Source organism: Pongo pygmaeus, chromosome 9, assembly GCF_028885625.2.
Source record: "Pongo pygmaeus isolate AG05252 chromosome 9, NHGRI_mPonPyg2-v2.0_pri, whole genome shotgun sequence".
Taxonomy (NCBI): domain Eukaryota; kingdom Metazoa; phylum Chordata; class Mammalia; order Primates; family Hominidae; genus Pongo; species Pongo pygmaeus.
The window spans coordinates 94,276,316-94,295,350 of NC_072382.2; the positions used below are offsets into that span (position 1 = coordinate 94,276,316).

The window sequence follows — 19,035 nt, forward strand, 5'->3', positions numbered from 1 at the left end:
AAACTCATTTAATCCTTAGGTCAATGGCATCAGGAGGCCTGAGCTGGTACAACTGATTTCGGGCCCAAGCTGTGGTATTGCTGAAGTCTAAACAGAGTAGGGGAAAGGACAGCAATGCCTGAGCTACAGAGGATTTAATTTGGCGTTTTCAACGTGAGGATAACCTTTGACACAAGAAGGAGCATTGCATTCCCATTTGGGGAAAAAAGCAGAGAAGTTCTGCAAAATAATGCTTATGTAATAGAATCAGGACTTCCAAGAATTCTGACAAAATTAAGGATTCCTGTTCTGTTCATTGTCAAATTGAGGAATGTTTTACCCCAATTCCCTTCCCTAAAGGAACATGGCAAAACCATGTTCTGGAGAATGAGGTAAGGCATAAAGCCCCATTTTCCACCAGGAATATGCCTTTGTATATTGACTAGGAAGTTGCCAGGATGTCCCCCCAAAAAATCCAATGCTGTGACATTGTATCTAGTGTTGGGCCTCAGCATAATTGTGTTGTGACATGTGTGTGTGAGGAACTGCCTCCCCATCCCAATGGAGAGCTCTTCAGGTCAGCTCGGGCATTGCCAGCTAACCCAGGACAAGGTGCACCCAGCACCATGCTGGAACCTGTAAACCCATGCAGCTCCAAGTCCTTGTGTTCACACCAGTAGAGGATTGTCCCATAGGTGGTTGTGGGAAGCAGCCAAAGATAAGAAACATGACACTTACAGACACCAACATGTTTTCAGAAGACAAGATAATATCACAGGGAATCCCTTCTACTGAAAGCCCTGTTTTCTAGCTCAGCACTCTCAGCCTGTAATGATGGTTTTTTTGTTTTGTTTTGTTTTGTTTTAATCAATATGAAGAGAAGTGTAATTTTTATCTTCGTTTTTACTATATACTCTTTTATGCAGGAAAATAAGCCAGTGGGCACCAGCATCTTGCAGCTGGTGGTGACAGACAGAGACTCCTTTCACAATGGGCCTCCCTTTTCATTCTCTATTTTGTCGGGAAATGAAGAGGAGGAGTTTGTGTTGGACCCTCATGGGATCTTGCGGTCGGCTGTGGTCTTCCAGCACACAGAGTCTCTGGAATACGTGTTGTGTGTCCAGGTATGGCATCGCGCTCTGTCTCCATCGCGCTCTTTCTTTCTCATGCTTGTTTCTGTCCCCTTTGGTGGATTTTTTCTTTGCTAAGTAAGTCAACATAATTCATTACTATGCAGGAATGTTCCCCCTTTTAATCTCAAATTCAACTTCACACCAATAAAAGCTGCTTCTGTGTGTGAAACTGAACAGGAAGGAAGGGAAGCATCATTGTTCAGGAAGGACATTCCTGTAGAGTATGCCCAACAGATGGTCACTGGGCTTAAATCTGCATTCTAAAAACTCCTGCTGCTTTATACTATTACCCACCACGTTACCCCACTTGGGGCAGCTACCAATCCCTGTTGTAAGGGGATTTAGCCATGTCATGCCTCTGCTTGATAGGCCTTACCCAGTGAGGCAGGAAGGGACCAAGGACTCAGCTGGCAATGGCCCCCAGCATGTCAGTTCCTCATGTTCATTGGCCCGTGTGACATGAAATGGGCCAAAGAGGCAAAGGTGGTAGGTATACAGAGTATAGAAGGAGCAGGAAATGAGAGGGCCTCCAAAAGTTCCCATGTATGATTTCTGCAAATACCAAGATTTGGATCCCATCAGGGAAACTGAGTGACTTTTTCCATCCACCATTGCCTACAGAGGGCAACCTAGACTCATTATTAATGGTGACAATAATAGCAATAGTAATTATTGGTATTGGTATAGCATTGACTTATATATACATTGTCTCTTTGGATAAATTACACCTTACTTTACTCCATGAAACCTTCTAAATTAATGACTGCCAGCTCCAAGCACATTAATGAACTCTTCAATTGCCATCTGCTCCTCCAACAATATTGTGTAAATAATTTTATATCACAGGGTAGTACTCAAGGCAAGAAGAGCTTTTCAGTGCCTTCTCACAGAAACTAGGACAGTTTGCCTATCCTCTCTGGATATGGAGCAGATTTCACATCTCAGGTTTTAGAATCTTTGTAAAAGACTCCCTCCCCCAGTCCCTTGTATTAAACTACCGCTGAGTCCTGTGTTCTCTTCCTTTCTTCAGTCACATTCCCATTGCCACTGCCTCACTGTATTCTGCATAGCCCCTTCATCATGCTACTGTGGCGGGAGCCTCCTGGGTACTTCCTCTGACTTCAGCTTCATTCTCTTCTGACCCAACTCTTCACCCCTCCCATATTAATCATTCCACTTAGATTACATCATTTTCCTTAGTCAGGGACCAGCAAACTACAGCCCTTGGGCCAAATCCTGCCCTCAGCCTGTTTTTAGCATTGAAGTTTTACTGGCACACAGCCTCCTTCATTCAGGTATGCTCCGTGACTGCTTCCTTGCATAGGACAGCCTGTCATGGTTGTGATAGAGGCTGTAAAGCCCACAAAGCTGAAAATATTTATTATCCAGTCCTTTACAGAAAATGATTCCTGATACCTGCCCTAAAGTAAAACTATCTGTTGGTTTTCTAGTGTTTGAAAACTTAGGCCGTGCAGACTGAATTCTGCCCCAGACTTTCAGATTTTGAATTTCAGGACCTTTTGACAGACAGCACTCTCCAGTCCTTCTCTGGCCACAGGCCCATTCCTCTCTCACCTTATACCCAGCAGCTTCATGCCTTTCTTTCATCTTTCTGGCCTCTGACATGTGAACGGGCAACCTCTGGCCTATAAAGTCTAAACTCGTCACTCTCCTTTGAAACGCTCCACAGTTTGACTTCAAGTTCGATCTAACTTGCTAAAGTTATCTCCTTCTCCATGAATTTTACATTCGAGCATCTCTTGTTCACATCATCCATCAAATAAAGCATGTGATGATGACAATAATAAAAATAACAACAGATGGACACAGTGGCTCACACCTGTAATCCCAGTAGTTTGGTAGGCCAAGGCAGGAGGATTGCTTGTGCTCAAGAGTTCAAGACCAGCCTTGGCAACATAGTGAGACCTCATCTCTACAAAAACAAAAACAAAAAAAGTAGCCTGGTGTGGTGGTGCACACCTATATTCCCGGCTACTCAAGAGGCTGAGGTGGGAGGATCACTTGAGCTCAGGAGGTTGAGGATACAGTGAGCTGTGATTGTACCACCACTGCACTCCAGCCTAGGTGGCAGAACGAGACCATGCCTCTAAATAAACAAAACAAATAAACAAATAAAAATAACAATCACATGAAACATCATGTACTAAGCGTGTCTATGGATTAGCCTTGGGTTTAGTGCTTTGCAATGACTCTCTTTTAATCCCCACAATAGAAGGACCCTGTGAAGCTGATGCTACTATTTTACTCATATTAAAAATACAAAAACTGAGGCTTAGAGAAGTTAACTAACATACTCAAAGCCGGATATGTAGTGGGTGACAGAGACAAGATTCAAACTCAGGTCTGTGTGATGCCAAGGCACTGGCTCTTTCACTGCCTTTCACATACAAGGACACATCTCTCCCCAGATCCCACCTGGTCTGCAGGGTTCACTGCAGCTCCACATCTTCAGATACCTGCTCCATAAACCCAGCCCATGGGAATCTGCCCTTCTCCTGAAGCTCTGCACCACTGAATACCTTCACCTTACATGCAGTGGGTGTTCAATAAAGACCTGTTGCCAGAGTGGATGTTCTATTAATTCTTACACATGGAAGGAAGAGAAAAAGGGTTTTTATCAAGCTACTTAGCTTTTCTTTTCAATGTATTATATTTTATTTGAAACCTTACCATGATATAATTCCCACTTAAATTATGTCATTTCTTAAATATGCAGAAAGGTGCTATCTGGGTCCAGTCAAAAGGAAATAATCCAACAGAAAACAGAAATTTCTCCTCCAAGTGGAAAGACCACTTTATGAGGTTTCCCCTGTGGTTGCTGCATAAAATTAAAACAAGCTCAGCCTGTTGTGGGCATGTTGAGTCTTGTAGCCCTCTGTCCTCCTTCTCTATTCACCCCAGCTGGCTTTATTGTGTTGATACATTTTATTGTCCATAACAGAGTGTACATATGGGGATAGAAGGTGATAAATCACTCCTCTTACTTAAACGCACATCCTCAGCATTTTTCAGAATAGTGGCAAGGAATGAAGGAAGAAGCAAATGTAAAGGTACAGACGTCTTCTATCTGCGGGTTTTTAAAAACTTACTATGATTAGTTTTCTTCCTTTGTTGCCTTTTCAACTCTTGGTTGTTTTAGGCAAAGGATTCAGGCAAACCCCAGCAAGTTTCTCACACTTACATCCGCGTGCGAGTCATTGAGGAAAGCACCCACAAGCCCACAGCCATTCCCCTGGAAATTTTCATTGTCACCATGGAGGATGACTTTCCTGGTGGGGTCATTGGGAAGATTCATGCCACAGATCAAGACATGTATGACGTGCTCACGTTTGCCCTGAAATCGGAGCAGAAAAGCTTATTTAAAGTGAACAGTCACGATGGGAAAATCATCGCCCTGGGAGGCCTGGACAGCGGCAAGTATGTCCTGAATGTGTCTGTGAGTGATGGTCGCTTCCAGGTACCCATTGATGTGGTCGTGCATGTGGAGCAGCTGGTGCATGAGATGCTGCAGAACACTGTTACCATCCGCTTTGAAAATGTGTCCCCTGAGGACTTCGTGGGGCTGCACATGCATGGGTTCCGGCGCACCCTGCGGAATGCAGTCCTCACCCAGAAGCAGGACAGCCTGCACATCATCAGCATCCAGCCCGTGGCAGGCACCAACCAGCTGGACATGCTGTTTGCGGTGGAGATGCACAGCAGCGAGTTCTACAAGCCAGCCTACCTGATCCAGAAGCTGTCCAATGCCAGAAGACACCTGGAGAATATCATGCGCATCTCAGCCATCCTGGAGAAGAACTGCTCAGGGCTGGACTGTCAGGAACAGCATTGTGAGCAAGGCTTGTCACTCGATTCCCACGCGCTCATGACCTACAGCACAGCTCGCATCAGCTTTGTGTGTCCGCGTTTCTACAGGAATGTGCGCTGCACCTGCAATGGTGAGTGCAGTTTTGAGTGTTCCCTCCCAACTCCTGAGATTGTAGGAGTAGACTGAGTTACCATTCCAGCATGCCTGCATTCAATCATTCATTCAACTAAATATTAAATGATCAATTACTGTGTGCCCAAAAGCCATGATAGATGCTGGGGCTGCAGAAGGTACAGTCCCATGTAGCTGTGGCTAAGTGAGCAGCACAGACAGACAAACAGGCGAGCCTATTTGATACATATTGTCAAGAAACATACAAAGTCTTGTGGAGGACCCAGCCGATGGGGGTTTTCCCAAAGGGAGTATCCTCTAGGTAGAGATAAGGGTCAAGTAGGAATCAGGGTAGGGGAGGGAGAGCCTTCTAGGCAAGGGGCAGCTTGCATGAGGAAGGCTTAGAGGCATAAGAGGAACCTACACTGGGGCTGGAAAGAACTTTCCTCTGGCTGCAATAAGCAGGGCTGGGATGTGAAATAAGGCTTGAGAGCCGGCCGAGTCATCACATAAGGGCCATTAGCCAAGATGAAAAGTTTAGAAATTATCCCAGAGCAGTGAGAGCCATTGGCTGATGAGAAGCGAAGAAGTGGCAGGATCAGATCTGTCTTTCACAGAGGGTGTGCTGGCTGCAGAGGGGAATGGATTAGAGGAGGCCAGGCCAGAGGCAGGGAAACAAGTTAGGACGCTGCTGCCAAGGGTAAGGGCAGTTGGATTTGCTTCAGTGAGAAACAGAGGCCAGATGTCCAGGAGCACAGTTAAGGGATGGATTCAGCCCTCAGAATGGCAGGGAAGGAATGGTTCATGTTTGTTGATGTAACTGGAGTCACTGAACTTTGACCTTTACTAGTCAAAGGCCATAGCTGCACAGAGTCACATGCCCGTAGTGATCGATGAGAAGCATTGCCCTCTCTCTCTTTTCCTCCGTCTGACATGTGGAGCCATAAATTTACTGCCCCCTTCTAAGAAAATTGCAGCCAGAGTTTTTCTAGCCAGTGTGAATTTGGTCCAAAGGGACCATGGCCAGAGGGAGGCCATTTGTAAAACATCCTTTAGGTAATTGGGGACAGGCAGGGCCCCTGGCCTCTTCCCTTGCAGAAAGTTCTTGGTTGCAGTTTGGAGAATGAGCTCATCAGGGGGAGGCCCTAGGGGTCATAACTCCCTCTGAGAGACACTTTGACAGGCTCCAAACAGCCCATCAGTGTGCCAGCTGCTTTCTCTGTGGCAGCCAGTGAATTCTGTTTGTGATTGCATCAGGTAGAAGCAGGGATGTCCAGACTTGTTTAATATGTAAATTAGCTGCAAAGTAATTCAAAGCATGCATGCTAGGTGAAATGCATTTCTGGCAGATGTCACCAACATGCAGAATTTATGAATGCCAGCTGTCTGGGCCTTACCTAGATTTCCTTTGTTGGCAAACTGATACACCAAAGCTCTGCTAGGGTCTGTATGCGGTGATTCACACCAGGGTTCAAAACAGGTTCAGGACAGGACAGGGCAGACCCTGAAGAAGAAACTATACTAGCTAATTAATCCTTGTACTCTGAAAACTCATTTATTTCTGAAAAAAATCTGTGAAGGCAGCAATGTCCTAGGCACTAAAGATTCAAAGTAAAAAAGATACAGTTACTGCCCTTAGGAGCTGACAATTGTAAAGTCAGTTTGCAAGCACCTACTTGCTGTAACAGTGCTACAGTAAATGCTACGGCATGGAAGGGACAGAATCCCTCCTATGGCCAAAGGAAAGCTGTCTGCGGTATCTGTACACAGAGACCACCAATGTGCTAGGTCTTCAGGGATGACTTCATCAAGAAGAGACTGGGGTGGGGGCAGGGAGCAGACGGAATAATTCTTTAAAAGAAGGATTTAGAGGAATGGTTTTGTTGGAGATAGAGGGGTTGCTCTCGATTTTACTTAAGACACTAATGTCTTAAATGCAATATGTTTCAAAGTGATGTCTCTGCCCTGTTCTCTAGTCTCCATAAACCTTTCTACTCCCAGTAAATTTAGAATGCCAGAAGGTTTTGTGAGTCAGGCCCCAGCCATCTCAAGAGGACCTTCTGGGTTTGAAAAGCCAGCATTTGCTCAAGAAGAGCTCTGTGCAGAGTCAGGCCAAGATCTCAGCCTTTTCTCACCTTCAAGTCACTCTTATAATTAAGCTGTAAAATGAAATTCTAGATTTTAGTGGTAAAGGAGCTCCAAAGGTCATCTAGCCCAGCCCTGTCTTCAGCAGGTGATACATGATAATCTTCGTTTTATAGATGTGGTAGCTTTGTGCCTTGCCCAGGGTCATACAGCTGATGAGAGCAGCATACTAATTCAAGAAAGGGCCCTCTTGGGCCCCTACTTTATTATCTGCATCTTAAGAACAGGTACTCTTCCTTTTTAAATGTGAATCATAACCTCAGTGCTATGTACTGTGTAAGAATACTCAAATACAGTCATTCATGGCATAACAATGTTTCATCAGCAAGGGACCATATATACAGTGGTAGTCCCATACAATTATAATACCATATTTTTATTATGCGTTTTCTATGTTTAGATTTGTTTAGATATAAAAATACTTACCATTGTGTTACAATTGCTTACAGTGTTCAGTACAGTAGTGTGCTGTACAAGTCTGTAGCCTAGGAGCCATAGGCTGTACCATATAGCCTGGGTGCATAGTAGGCTGTGCTATCTAGGTTTGTGTAAATACACTCTATGATGTTTGCACAATGACGAAATAGCCCAACGATGCATTTCGCAGAATATATCCCCATTATTAAGCAACTCATGACCGTAATGCGATTTTCCTAGCAGACTGATCGCCAGCCTCACAATACAATCCCAGTAAGGCAGAAGTTCTCTCAGACTCCTGTGTGCATGGGGCTTACTAAATGCCCATTGCTGAGCCCCACACTTAGATAAGGACAGTTGGGGTGGAGTCTAGGATTCTACACATGTAGCCTGGGTGACTCTAATGTTACTGGTCAGGAAACCAAACTTTGAGAAATCACACAGCAAGATAAAGAGGAAAGAGTTTCCTCCAGGTGCAGGAGCAGGCTCTTTGTTTTAATAGCAATAGCTTTCTCACTTCTAGAATTATCTTTCAAATAAAAATACAACCATGAATTGTTAAGGTAAGCGTTAGGCATTTTTAGGCATTTTCTTATTTATTGGAAAGGAGAAATAATTGAATTCAATAAATGCCTCTCCCCCTAAGCACACACACACACACGTGCACCCACAGGTGCACACACTCATATGCAATTAGTATTGGCTGCCCTTCTGTTTACTCTAGAAGGTCGGCAGATTCATTAGATGGACTTTCCCACCACTTGGTGGAATAATTAGCATGATAAATAGAGGTAACTGTCCACTCTGGGCTGTGTAGTAATGTATAGACAAATTTGGCCTCAATATTCTATCCTCCTCCCAACTTCCAGCTCATCTTTTCCTCATACAGAGTTTTTTTGGTCCAGTTATCATCATTAGCATCTTGAACCAAAATGCTGAGTTGTTTTAACAAAATGAAAGCAGACTTGAATTTTGGTGCCAAATAAGCTCATTAGACTCCAGCTACCGACAAGCATCGTGTCTGAACAAACTTCAAGAGATACAAAGGTCTGATGTTGTGAGGTGGTTCCTGCTGAACTTCAGAGGTGCGATGAACATTGTCACTTCAGTAAGAAAGACTGACACCAACTTAAATGAATTGAGGATGATAGATGTCCTCGAGCCCCTATAGGAGATGTGCAAGAGGAAAGGGTGTCACGGCAGCCTATGGGGCCTTGCTGATTGTCCATTTTTGAAAAATTGCATTCAAAAATCTAATACATAAATATATCAAAAAGGACACACTTGTCCAGTTGGGTGGAGTGCCAGTGAGACCATCAGAGTTTACAACCAGTGTGTTTATAGGTGTGGTGGAAGAAGTGGATGCCTGATTTGTGAAGTCTTTATTAAGAAATGGAATATAGAATGGAACCTAGTACTCCAAATGAAATGGATGGAGTGTTTGCCATGGGCGAAGCCCTGTGCTGTACAGAAATGAGTCAGACACCAGCCATGCCCTCAACCAGTGGGGGATGGCACTGTCATAGGGTTTGCTCACCATTGGAGGTGGTGCCACCTGAGCAAGGTCTGAAAGGATGCCTGGAATTATCTAGGTGACCAGGATAGGGGATTCCAAACCAAAGGGCATGAGAGCCAAGGCATGGAGGTAAGAACTGGTGTGCAATTCAGTGCATGGATCAAGGCACAGACAGAGAGAACAGATAATGTTTATCAAGCCATGACCAGTTCCCATGCTGTTTTTCACATACATGCAATTGCATTTAACTATTACTATAATCCTGAAGAGTAGGTCTCATTAACTTTTTTCAAAAATTAAGGAAACCAAAACTTGGAAAGGTCCATTGACTCACTCAGAATCACAGAGCTGTAGAGCTAGTCAATGACAGAGCTAGGATTCATCCTTGGCTCTCTTATTCAAAGCATTTTTTAACCACAGCACCTTACCACTTCTGCACAGATTTGAAAGAAACTCAGAAGTTTCCTAATCCAAACTCCCACCCACAGCAGACATCCTATTTTCTATATTCCTGGCATAGTAATTCAGCCAAAGTTTGAGCACCAGTACTGGGAGCTCACAAGGCAGTGCTGAGATGATCTTCTGCCTTATAGCACATCAGGACCTCTCTCCTTGTCACATCATCTAGCTGTATCCCTCAGAGCCATGCAGACCCAACCTGGCTAACCCTGCTTCTACAAGCTGCCCTCTGGATAACTAAGGATAATTGTTATGACCCTTTGAATCCTCTTCCTAGCCAAACACAAGAAGTTCCTTTGCTCCTTGGCTGTAAACAAATATGTGCTGTAAAAAGTTATAGATGGTGTTATTGGGGCATGAAGGAAGCATAAAGGAGGGAGTTATCAGCTCTACTTGGAGGAGTACAAGAAAGGCATTGGAAGCAATGAAGCATGTCATAATAGGTCTTTGCCAGGTAGAGGATGCATTTTAAGCATCCTTTTGTTTACTTATTCTCTCGGCAGTTAATTGAATACTGTTTTGCGCCAGGCCCTGGGTGGGGTGCTGGAGATACAGTGGTGAAAGAGGCTGATGTGATCCCCATTCCCATAGAGAATGAAACAGCATCATGCATTGGGCAAATGACAGAGAGCTCAGTGGGGTGGATGGTTAGATGTCAGGACAGTCCTTGGGAGGGATAAGGTAGGATAGGTAAAGCAGGCCTGCTGACAGGTGGCCACTGCACTTCTAATAAGCACGGTAAAATAAAATGATGACGGCTTCTGTGAGGTAGTCAGACACTTAAAACATGTTCGTGATGTGTTTTTATATAGCACAGAAGAATCTGAAATTGGGTTTGCACTTTGGCTGGGGTTTGTTAATGCTCATTTTCTGAGGAGAGAGCCAATCCCAGTGGCTTTGAGTAACCCTCGGTGTTGTCTATTAATCTCAACAGGTTAACTCCCTACAAACCGGGAAGTTTCTATTTTTCATTCATAAGAAATACACCTCAGCGGATCCTTCATCTCCAGTACGCATGAGTCCCACATTGCCAGGAGAGGTGTAGAGGTCCCCATCCTGGTGGTGATACCAGCTTCTCAGTGTATGTGTATTCCTTTCTATAGTCCACCCATACACAGCTGCCCCAGAGAGGAGGTCTTGGATGAAATTGCACTTGGCCTTTAGTGAAATCATACAGAAAATATGGCTGAGTCAAACAAACACCATTCTGGAGGATACTCTGCTTCCGAGAGAACCATAAGAAATGACTTCAAAGTTGAGACTTCCATTTTTTAAAACTTCTCACAGGCCATGAATTAAGAAGGGAGCTTATTGACTTATGTGGCATTTGCCAGGACATGGCATGTGGGTAAAGCATGTGAATTCAGGGCATGGGATGTTTACCATTAGTTATTGGATTATTCAATGTAATGAGGCAGCAACATAAATCAAGAGGTTGAATCAGCTTAAAGTGGCAGCATAATAATCACAGCTAGATACTGATGTATTGGCTAAAAGCAGAGACTTAATCCAGGGGGCTGCGGGAATGCTGGGGAGAGAGGAGAGGAGAGTCATAAATACGGTAGCGAAACCTTATAAAACCTCCAGAGGATCACCCTTCTCCTCCCTGCATGTTCCAAAGCTTTGATGCTTCTGCTCAGGTGAATTGCCTGTTGTCACCTCTACAGAAAGTGACCTAAATTTCCACCTAAGCAAAAAATCAGAAGGTGGAAAACCTTTCAGGGAATGGTCACATGGTGTGTGCGTTTCTCCTGGTGGACAAGGTGCGTGAAAAAACACCTGCACCTGAGATGGAGAAGGTGGTGATGGGGTCAACACAGGTGCATGTTCCTGTGACATGGATGAGTAACAAGCCCCAGGCTTTATTTTATGCCTACAGTGCACACAGAATTTCATATTTCCTATCACCTACTGCGGACTTACAAATCATGAATCTGACCAAAAAAGGACAACAAGGGAAAAGTTACACCTGAGTTCAGGTCTCTGCCATGTTGCTGGGTCAAATTAGTGTTTCCAGTTTTGAGACCCTGTAGTAATTTGTTTTTATAATAAATTTTTTCTTTACAAGTTGCTTTCACATAGAGTAGCCCATTTCATTCTCACAGCACTATGAAGAATCATTATCTTGATTTTTCAAAAAAGGAAATTGAGACCTAGAAAAGATAAGTGAGTAGTTCAAGGCCACACAGTGACTAAATTAAAAAAATTAGCCAGGGCCAATAATCCAGGTCTGCATCTTGTCAATGCAGTATCCTTTACTTATCTTACTACCCCACCTTCCCGAGAGAAACTGGGAATGGGGAGCAGAGCTTACTCTGCCGTCTTTGTGACAGGAGCTAAACACATCTGATCCTGCCCTGACATACCATAAATGGCATCAGTTGGTTTGATGAAGTGGGACCCTTCTCCCTTCTTGCTTACTGTGGTACCAAATTGATGGATGTCGGAGATGCAGAGCATGTCGGCCTATGAGCCCACATCCCCCAAGCTGTCACCAAACACAGCACAAGTTAATTAAAGCTGCATTACTTCATGATCGCTAATAAGATAAACTTTCTCCCAGAAGCCAGTAGGAGTTGATACTGCCTTCTCTTAACTGGTACTCTGAAGCCGATGGAGCAGTGTTTGCCACCAGAGAGGGGGTCTTTAAGGCTCTTAACAATAACAGGTGTATACACTTCCTGAAAAGGGGATGACAGAAACATGTGATTTCTAAAAGCAAGTTAACCCTTCAGCATTCATTTAAAGCTTACTAGCTTCTATTTAGATAAAGAATTTAGGGCTTTGGCTGGAAAGAGGGTTGCTATCCCCAGAAAAGTGTTTCCTGGACCCAGACATGGGTATATCTGAGACCAAGGGGGCACATAACATTGTTCAGGGTTGGCATACAAAGGTTAAGTCCCTCTGACAATATATATTTCAGAAAGCGCTTAATTTTTTACAATAGTTCATAGAGAGGAAAGAACTGCAATATGGCATATGGGTGTTATTTCCTTTTGAGGAATCTGTTTTTCAAAAACTAAAAGTTTTTGCTAGGCATACACTACAGTTTGCACACATGATCACATCTGTCCCCTGCTAAGGAGGATGTTACATTTACACTGGCCTGCAGATTCTCATCTGCCTTCATACTTCCTTGAGCCACAAGAGAGTGGGCCCATGAGCAGAGAGAACAGACAACAGCAGCCGGAGCCCAAATGTTTATGGCTGAGCATTTCCAGGCTGGAACTCAGGGAGGAGTCCCCAGAGGATTTTTAAAACATCAAGAGGTACAAAAACTATCCTTGCCAAAAACTATCCCCTTAATCCTAAAGAACCTATTAAAAACAGAAAGAAAGAAAAGGAACCTAGAAAAGTAATTGCTGCTGGAATGAATGTAAATACTCATGATTATATATCTAATATTTATATTGATATTATTCATCTTAGAATGTACTTATAATATTTATATTTGAGTATTTTTTTTACACATCCTCAAACTACAGTTTTCACAGTGGGGACTGGATCTAACATAATCCATTAATTAATGACCGTGATTTAATTACATGTCATGCTATGGGTTATGACAGAAGGAAATAAGAAAAAGAGCTATGAGGCTGAGCTCCAGTTGCTGGTCTAAGTACCTCTGTGCTTTAATCTAAAACAGGACATGTGGATAAGAAAGTGAGGAACCCTGTTGTCACAGGATCCTTGGGGTGTTGCTTCTCCAGCTGAAAACCTCTGTGGCTGGTGACACCTTTTGCCTGAGTATTTCTCACACCCACTGGGCTTCTTCTGCCCACTCAGCCCAGCAGACTGCACTTGGCTCACACTACTGGCCCAGATCCCACACCTGCCAAGGGCGAGCCAGGCATGGAGTAGTGAGGGGTGTGTGGGCCACTGCGCACAGCCAGGCACGCTGGCACATGAGCAAGCATGGGGTTCAGCCACTGTGCACAGCAAGGCACGCCCACTGCTATGGCAGGGCAGGCAGCTCCAGGCGCCGGCCCAGGTACCAGCTCTGTGTGAGGCTGCAGCTGGACCAGATGTACCACACATGGTGTCTGCTGCAGGCACTTGCATCCGGACATGCAGAATGCAGTGGTGCCCAGAAGCTTGGAGACACCAGGAACCACAGATCCTCAAAGAGAGTGTCACAGCCCTGACTTGGGGATCCCCTAAGTCTGGGCTTTTCTCTCCTTCTTGTCGCCCGCAATGTGGAGAGCAGGGGAGGTGTTTTTCAGCCCTGTTTGTGTTACAGCTCTTTCAGTCCTACCATTCATCAGGTCCTGAGTTTTTGTCCTGTGTCCAGGAAGAATGAATTACACAGACAAGTGGAAGGTGAGCAAGGTGGAGAGGAGCTTCACTGAGTGACAGAACAGCTCTCAGGAGACCCGCAGTGGGTAGACCCTTACTGCAGGCAGGTTGTCCCAAGGAGTATCCAGCTCTCAACAGAGAGGAGAACCACAGTGGGTAGCTCCTCTCTGCAGCTGCTAGTCCAGATATCTGTTTGAGTCTGGCAGGATCCAGGGTTTTTATGGGCTCAGAAGAGAGGACGTGCATGCTGATTGGTCCATGGCTGGCCATGGGCAGACCCAGAAAAAGCACCATAAGTTCTCACTCCAGTCCATGGACTACCTGGAACTGACAGTCCAGCCCCCAGGCTTCAGACAGTCCCTGGCTTGAAGGTGGGGCATCACTGGGGACCTGCCCTTTTCTGCCCAGGAGCCCATCTGCCTCCTGCCACCATCAACATGTTATCCACGGTATCCAGGCTGTCCATTCTGAAGGGCGCCTGCAGGCTTGTGCTGAGCCACCCTCAGCACTCTCACAGCCTCCCTCCTGTGCTCATCTATGCATAAAGTTCAGATGGTCCCAAGGCGGCAGGGGGGCTGATGTGTTAGCACCACCCTGAATGCACGCATATCCAGCCAGGTTGCGACAGAACCCAGGTTTGGCCACAACTTTGCTTCAAAATTGGAGTGGGTGCTGGGAGCAGGGAGAGGCCAGGGAGCAGGAGCAGGCACTTCTGAGCTTGCAGGGGAAGGGGGTGGGACTTCCTGGGCATCCAAGAGTACAAGGATGCCCAGGTCCAGAGCTGTGGCTGGACAGCTGTGGCTGTGCCAGGAGTACAGGGCTCACACTTGCCAACTCAGTAGAGGGGTGGGGCTCCCACCTGTTTCTGGCTCCCACCAGCCCCGTGGAGCATGCAGCCCCAGCCATGCCTCCCCTGCTGCAGCTGGCATCTTCACAGTGGCCATTCCAGACAGGCTATCGCTACCATCACTGTGCTAATTACCAGGGCAGGACTGATGGTAAAAGAAAATGCCAAAACATGTGAATAAAAGGTAGAAGTACCCAAATGCTAGATTTGTTCTGAAATACAGAGTTTAATTTTTATTGTATTTACTTATAGCTGTTTTTTAAAAATGTTACCATTATTCCTATAGGGATAAATACCTTTGCTATCACGCACCTGAAATTATCTGGCCCTTTTTTCCCCCTTTGGAACAGTGGCTTTTAAGCTGGATTTTTGATGATTCAAGGTTTCTTTACAATGCAGCCATTACATTAGAGCAGAACAGGCTATGAATGTAGTATCTATAGCTGTATCTCAGAAACACAGAAGCTTATAAAGAGGTTTAGACTTAGACGGGCTGAAATAGAAGGGAAAAGGCATGTCCACAGAATAGAAAGTAACAGATTTCTTTTTTTTTTTTTTTCTTTTATTGTAATTATTATTATTATTATTATTATTATTATACTTTAGGTTTTATGGTACATGTGCCCAATGTGCAGTAAGTTACATATGTATACATGTGCCATGCTGGTGCACCGCACCCACCAACTCGTCATCTAGCATTAGGTATATCTCCCAATGTTATCCCTCCCCCCTCCCCCCAACCCACAACAGTCCCTGAAGTGTGATGTTCCCCTTCCTGTGTCCATGTGTTCTCATTGTTCAATTCCCACCAGATTTCTTAAATACATAAGCTACTGTTTCCATACGTACTTGAAAGGTAGTGCCCAAGTGACTCAGAAGTTACATCTATTTGATGGGATGCATGTTGTGATTCATATATGCACATTGCCACCTCCATGTGGCTGAGGTTAGCATTGGGCTCAATTTGCATTTTAAGCATAGACTACTGGTCAATATTTAGGAGCTAGCTAGACGTGTGCAGGCTATCAGAGACTGAGATGAAGTCACATGTGAAAACAGCAGAGTCAGCTGGTAGGGTTGTGAACTTATGAATAAACATTAAGGCAGGCCTGAGGTTAAGCTAATAGCTATGGTTAGCTCATTCCTTTGTTACTCAAAGGATCTCACCCTTCATGCCTGAGTTAAAATATTCCCTTCCTTTGGGAAGACTTCTGACATTCTCCCAGGAGACAGAATTGTTCCTCCTCTGGTCCCTCCATTGTGCTCACCTACCTGCCAAAGCAGTTATCTTATTATATTATCGTCATGTGTTTTCATGTTGTTTCTTGAGGCGAGAGAAAGGAGGCATCATTTCCTTTCATCTTTACATTCCCAGGCCTAATACCTCTTTGGCCCCAAACAATTATTTGTGAATAAATGCACCAGAAGTTATTTAAAAACTAGTTTTCAAAAGTTTCTTGAAATAGGTCATGAGATGGTCACACAGCTGTTTTAAGTTCCCTGAATATTGATTAATACATGTCAGGACTACAGATTTGATTGGGGAGGAAAATAGGAAGATGTATTTCAGGGCACTTAAGTCTTATAGAACCATTTGTGCAGCTCTTTCCAAATTTTCAGTTAAAAACGCCTTCATCTTCTAAGACTTTGTAAGCTGGATCAGTGCCAAGAGTGTCTTTTATGACTGAGCTGTAAACCAGTGGAAAATGGGATTTATGAATTCTGAGTTTGCTGGTGCTACTTATATTGCTCCTGTCAAGGATTACAGTTTTTTTAATGTTTATAAGTAGTTAGCATTAAATTCCTGCTTTCTTCTGCACAAAGAAATGACCGGACCGTACCTTGGGACAATATGCTTTTTTTTTTTTTTTTTTTTTTTTTTTTTGAGACAGGGACTGGTTCTGTTGCCCAGGCTAGTGTGCAGTGGCATAATCATAGCTCACTGTAACCTCAAATTTCTGACCTTAAGTGATCCTCCAACCTTGGCCTCCAGAAGTGCTGGGATTACAGGCATGAACCACTGCACTTGGCTGGGACAATATGCTTAATGAGGAGGAAAGACTTAGGATGAAAAGGAGCATGATCGTGGGCCAGATCTGGCTGAGGAATGAGCTGCTGGTATGCTACACATTCTCAGTTCACGGGGAAAGGGCACTCCTTTAGGCTATGCCTAACCCATTTAGGAAACCACTGTTTCAGTTGTGAGTTATTTTTAATTTGTGTCTCCTTTTTTATAATTCTTTTACCACTGAAACTCTTACCAGATTAAAAGTGGCCTAATTACATGTGAAATACTCAGGACCTTTGGAAAATGTGCTTCCTTCAGTGGGTTCATATTTGCACAGTTCTAAAATAACTCTCTTGGGTCCTGAATTCTGCTTTAATCAGTTAATCTGCTTTTCAGGATTTCCCTTCTGAGGGGTTAACCTTTCATCTTACTGTGCTGTGAACATCGAACAGGTAGAAAGGAAGCCTTCCCTTGCCAAGGATAATTCTGCTGTTTTTTTGATAGCTGGTAGGGCACATTTACAGCTAATCAATAACATAGCATGTAGTAGAAGGGATTAGGAAACAATGTGAGTTGTGCTTCTACAATTTAAAATTAGTCATACTTTTCTTTAGAAATGTCTTTTTTTTCCCCTCTGAAATCAACCTCCAAGTTCTTGAGGGCAGGAGGGAGGTGCAGAAGAAATCTAAACTCAAGTGATACATTCAAATAGCCTCCAATCTGCAGAAACCCCACTCCAATAAATACTACAAGCCCTTGCATTGTGATCTTTCTTCAGCTGAAGTTGGTCCAGGTGTAACTTAACATATTTTAGCCTAAAACAAGGAGCTCTGTTTACTCTTTGTACCTAATCTGCATCAGTCTGGCAGTGAAATTTGGCAGATGTAGGGAAATTGGATGGACACCCACACCAGGTGAAGCCCATTCAGGTGCCCCTACTTCTAAGTGGCATCTTTGTGACTCAGCTCAGAGCCCACATATCCCAGCTCTTGAGCCATTTGTGTGTTCCCTTTGAACCTTTTCTATCTTCCCTCGAGTGCAGGGTGAATCCCTTTGTGTATTGATCATGCATATTCCACCTTTGTCACAGGAGGACTGTGTCCGGGGTCCAACGATCCTTGTGTGGAGAAGCCGTGTCCAGGGGACATGCAGTGTGTCGGTTATGAAGCCAGCAGGAGACCGTTCCTCTGCCAGTGTCCACCAGGGAAGCTCGGAGAGTGCTCAGGTGCAGAGTGGAGTGGAATGATGCAGATCTAATTTCATATTCCTGAAACACTTGCCCTTGAGTAAATTACACCATCCAAGTCCTCCCAGAAAACATTTCTTTATGCATGCAACCTTTTCCTTTAGAATGGACCACAGCTAACATCCACACTCACATTTACTTAGGATTTATCACAGCTGCAGCTTATGCTAAGGGAACATGTAAAGACTATGGGCTTCTTACATAATGGAGAGACTACAACATGTGTTTTTTTTTATCACGTCTCATGGCTGTTAAGGGTGTGAAATTATGGAAAATAAAAGGCTGTTGGTTGGGCAGAGGAATCTGAGCATCTGTGGCATGGCCTTTGCTGCTCAGGGTGCTGCACAAATCCACAGCCGCAAAACCAAGATCCACAGAAGGCATAGCTAAGCCAATCCTGTTGACCTTCCTTAGAGCCAGCCCCATCTGGTGAACCAAGTAAGCAGACTCCCTACTGGAAATGTTTAACTAACTTCATGTTCCAGCTGGAGAGGTGCTCAACTCTGCATCTTAAGGAAAGAAAAAAAATCAGTATTTAAGTTATTTTAATCTAAATGATCCTGTTTCTGATCTTCATTCAATTTCTATACTTCATTTGATTCATATATTCTCTGCCACTTCTTTACTCAGAAAAGAATATTTTTCATTTTGGGTACCAATAGAATCCTCTTTAGGTATATTTAAAATATGGGCACATTGATAACAATTTTGGAATCCAATAAATAGTTGGAATAAAAAAATAACCATGCCTAGTATGTGCAAGGAACTTTGCAAGCATTGAGTTCTAGAAATTCAGCCTTTGCAAAGAGAAGCACTGTTCCTAAAAGTAGAAACCAAAGCTCCTTCGTAGCTGATTTCAAGAAGGGAGCTGCAATTAAGTAAAGGGACCACCTGGATGCTTACCTAAATCATGTAAGGCTTAGAATTAGAGGAAAATTATGCTGTCCCCTGTTTCTACATGTGCACTGTGCACATAGCAGGTGGATGGGTAAGGGGATCATAAAGCCAAATCTTCTAAGTTCTGGAGTCACTTCCTGCTGACTTTTCTC

General features: G+C 44.1%; 1 protein-coding gene across 8 annotated transcripts in view; it reads left to right on the forward strand.

The window, feature by feature from the left end:
• The window catches only part of FAT3 (FAT atypical cadherin 3), a 675,042-nt gene that overhangs the window by 617,944 nt on the left and 38,063 nt on the right, over window positions 1-19,035 (forward strand). For all 8 annotated transcript variants that reach the window (XM_063671321.1, XM_063671320.1, XM_063671318.1 and 5 more), the window contains exons 18-20: window positions 906-1,103; window positions 4,273-5,071; window positions 17,831-17,965. In XM_063671321.1, coding sequence (XP_063527391.1) covers window positions 906-1,103; window positions 4,273-5,071; window positions 17,831-17,965 — 1,132 coding nt within the window. The remainder of the gene's footprint in view (window positions 1-905; window positions 1,104-4,272; window positions 5,072-17,830; window positions 17,966-19,035) is intronic.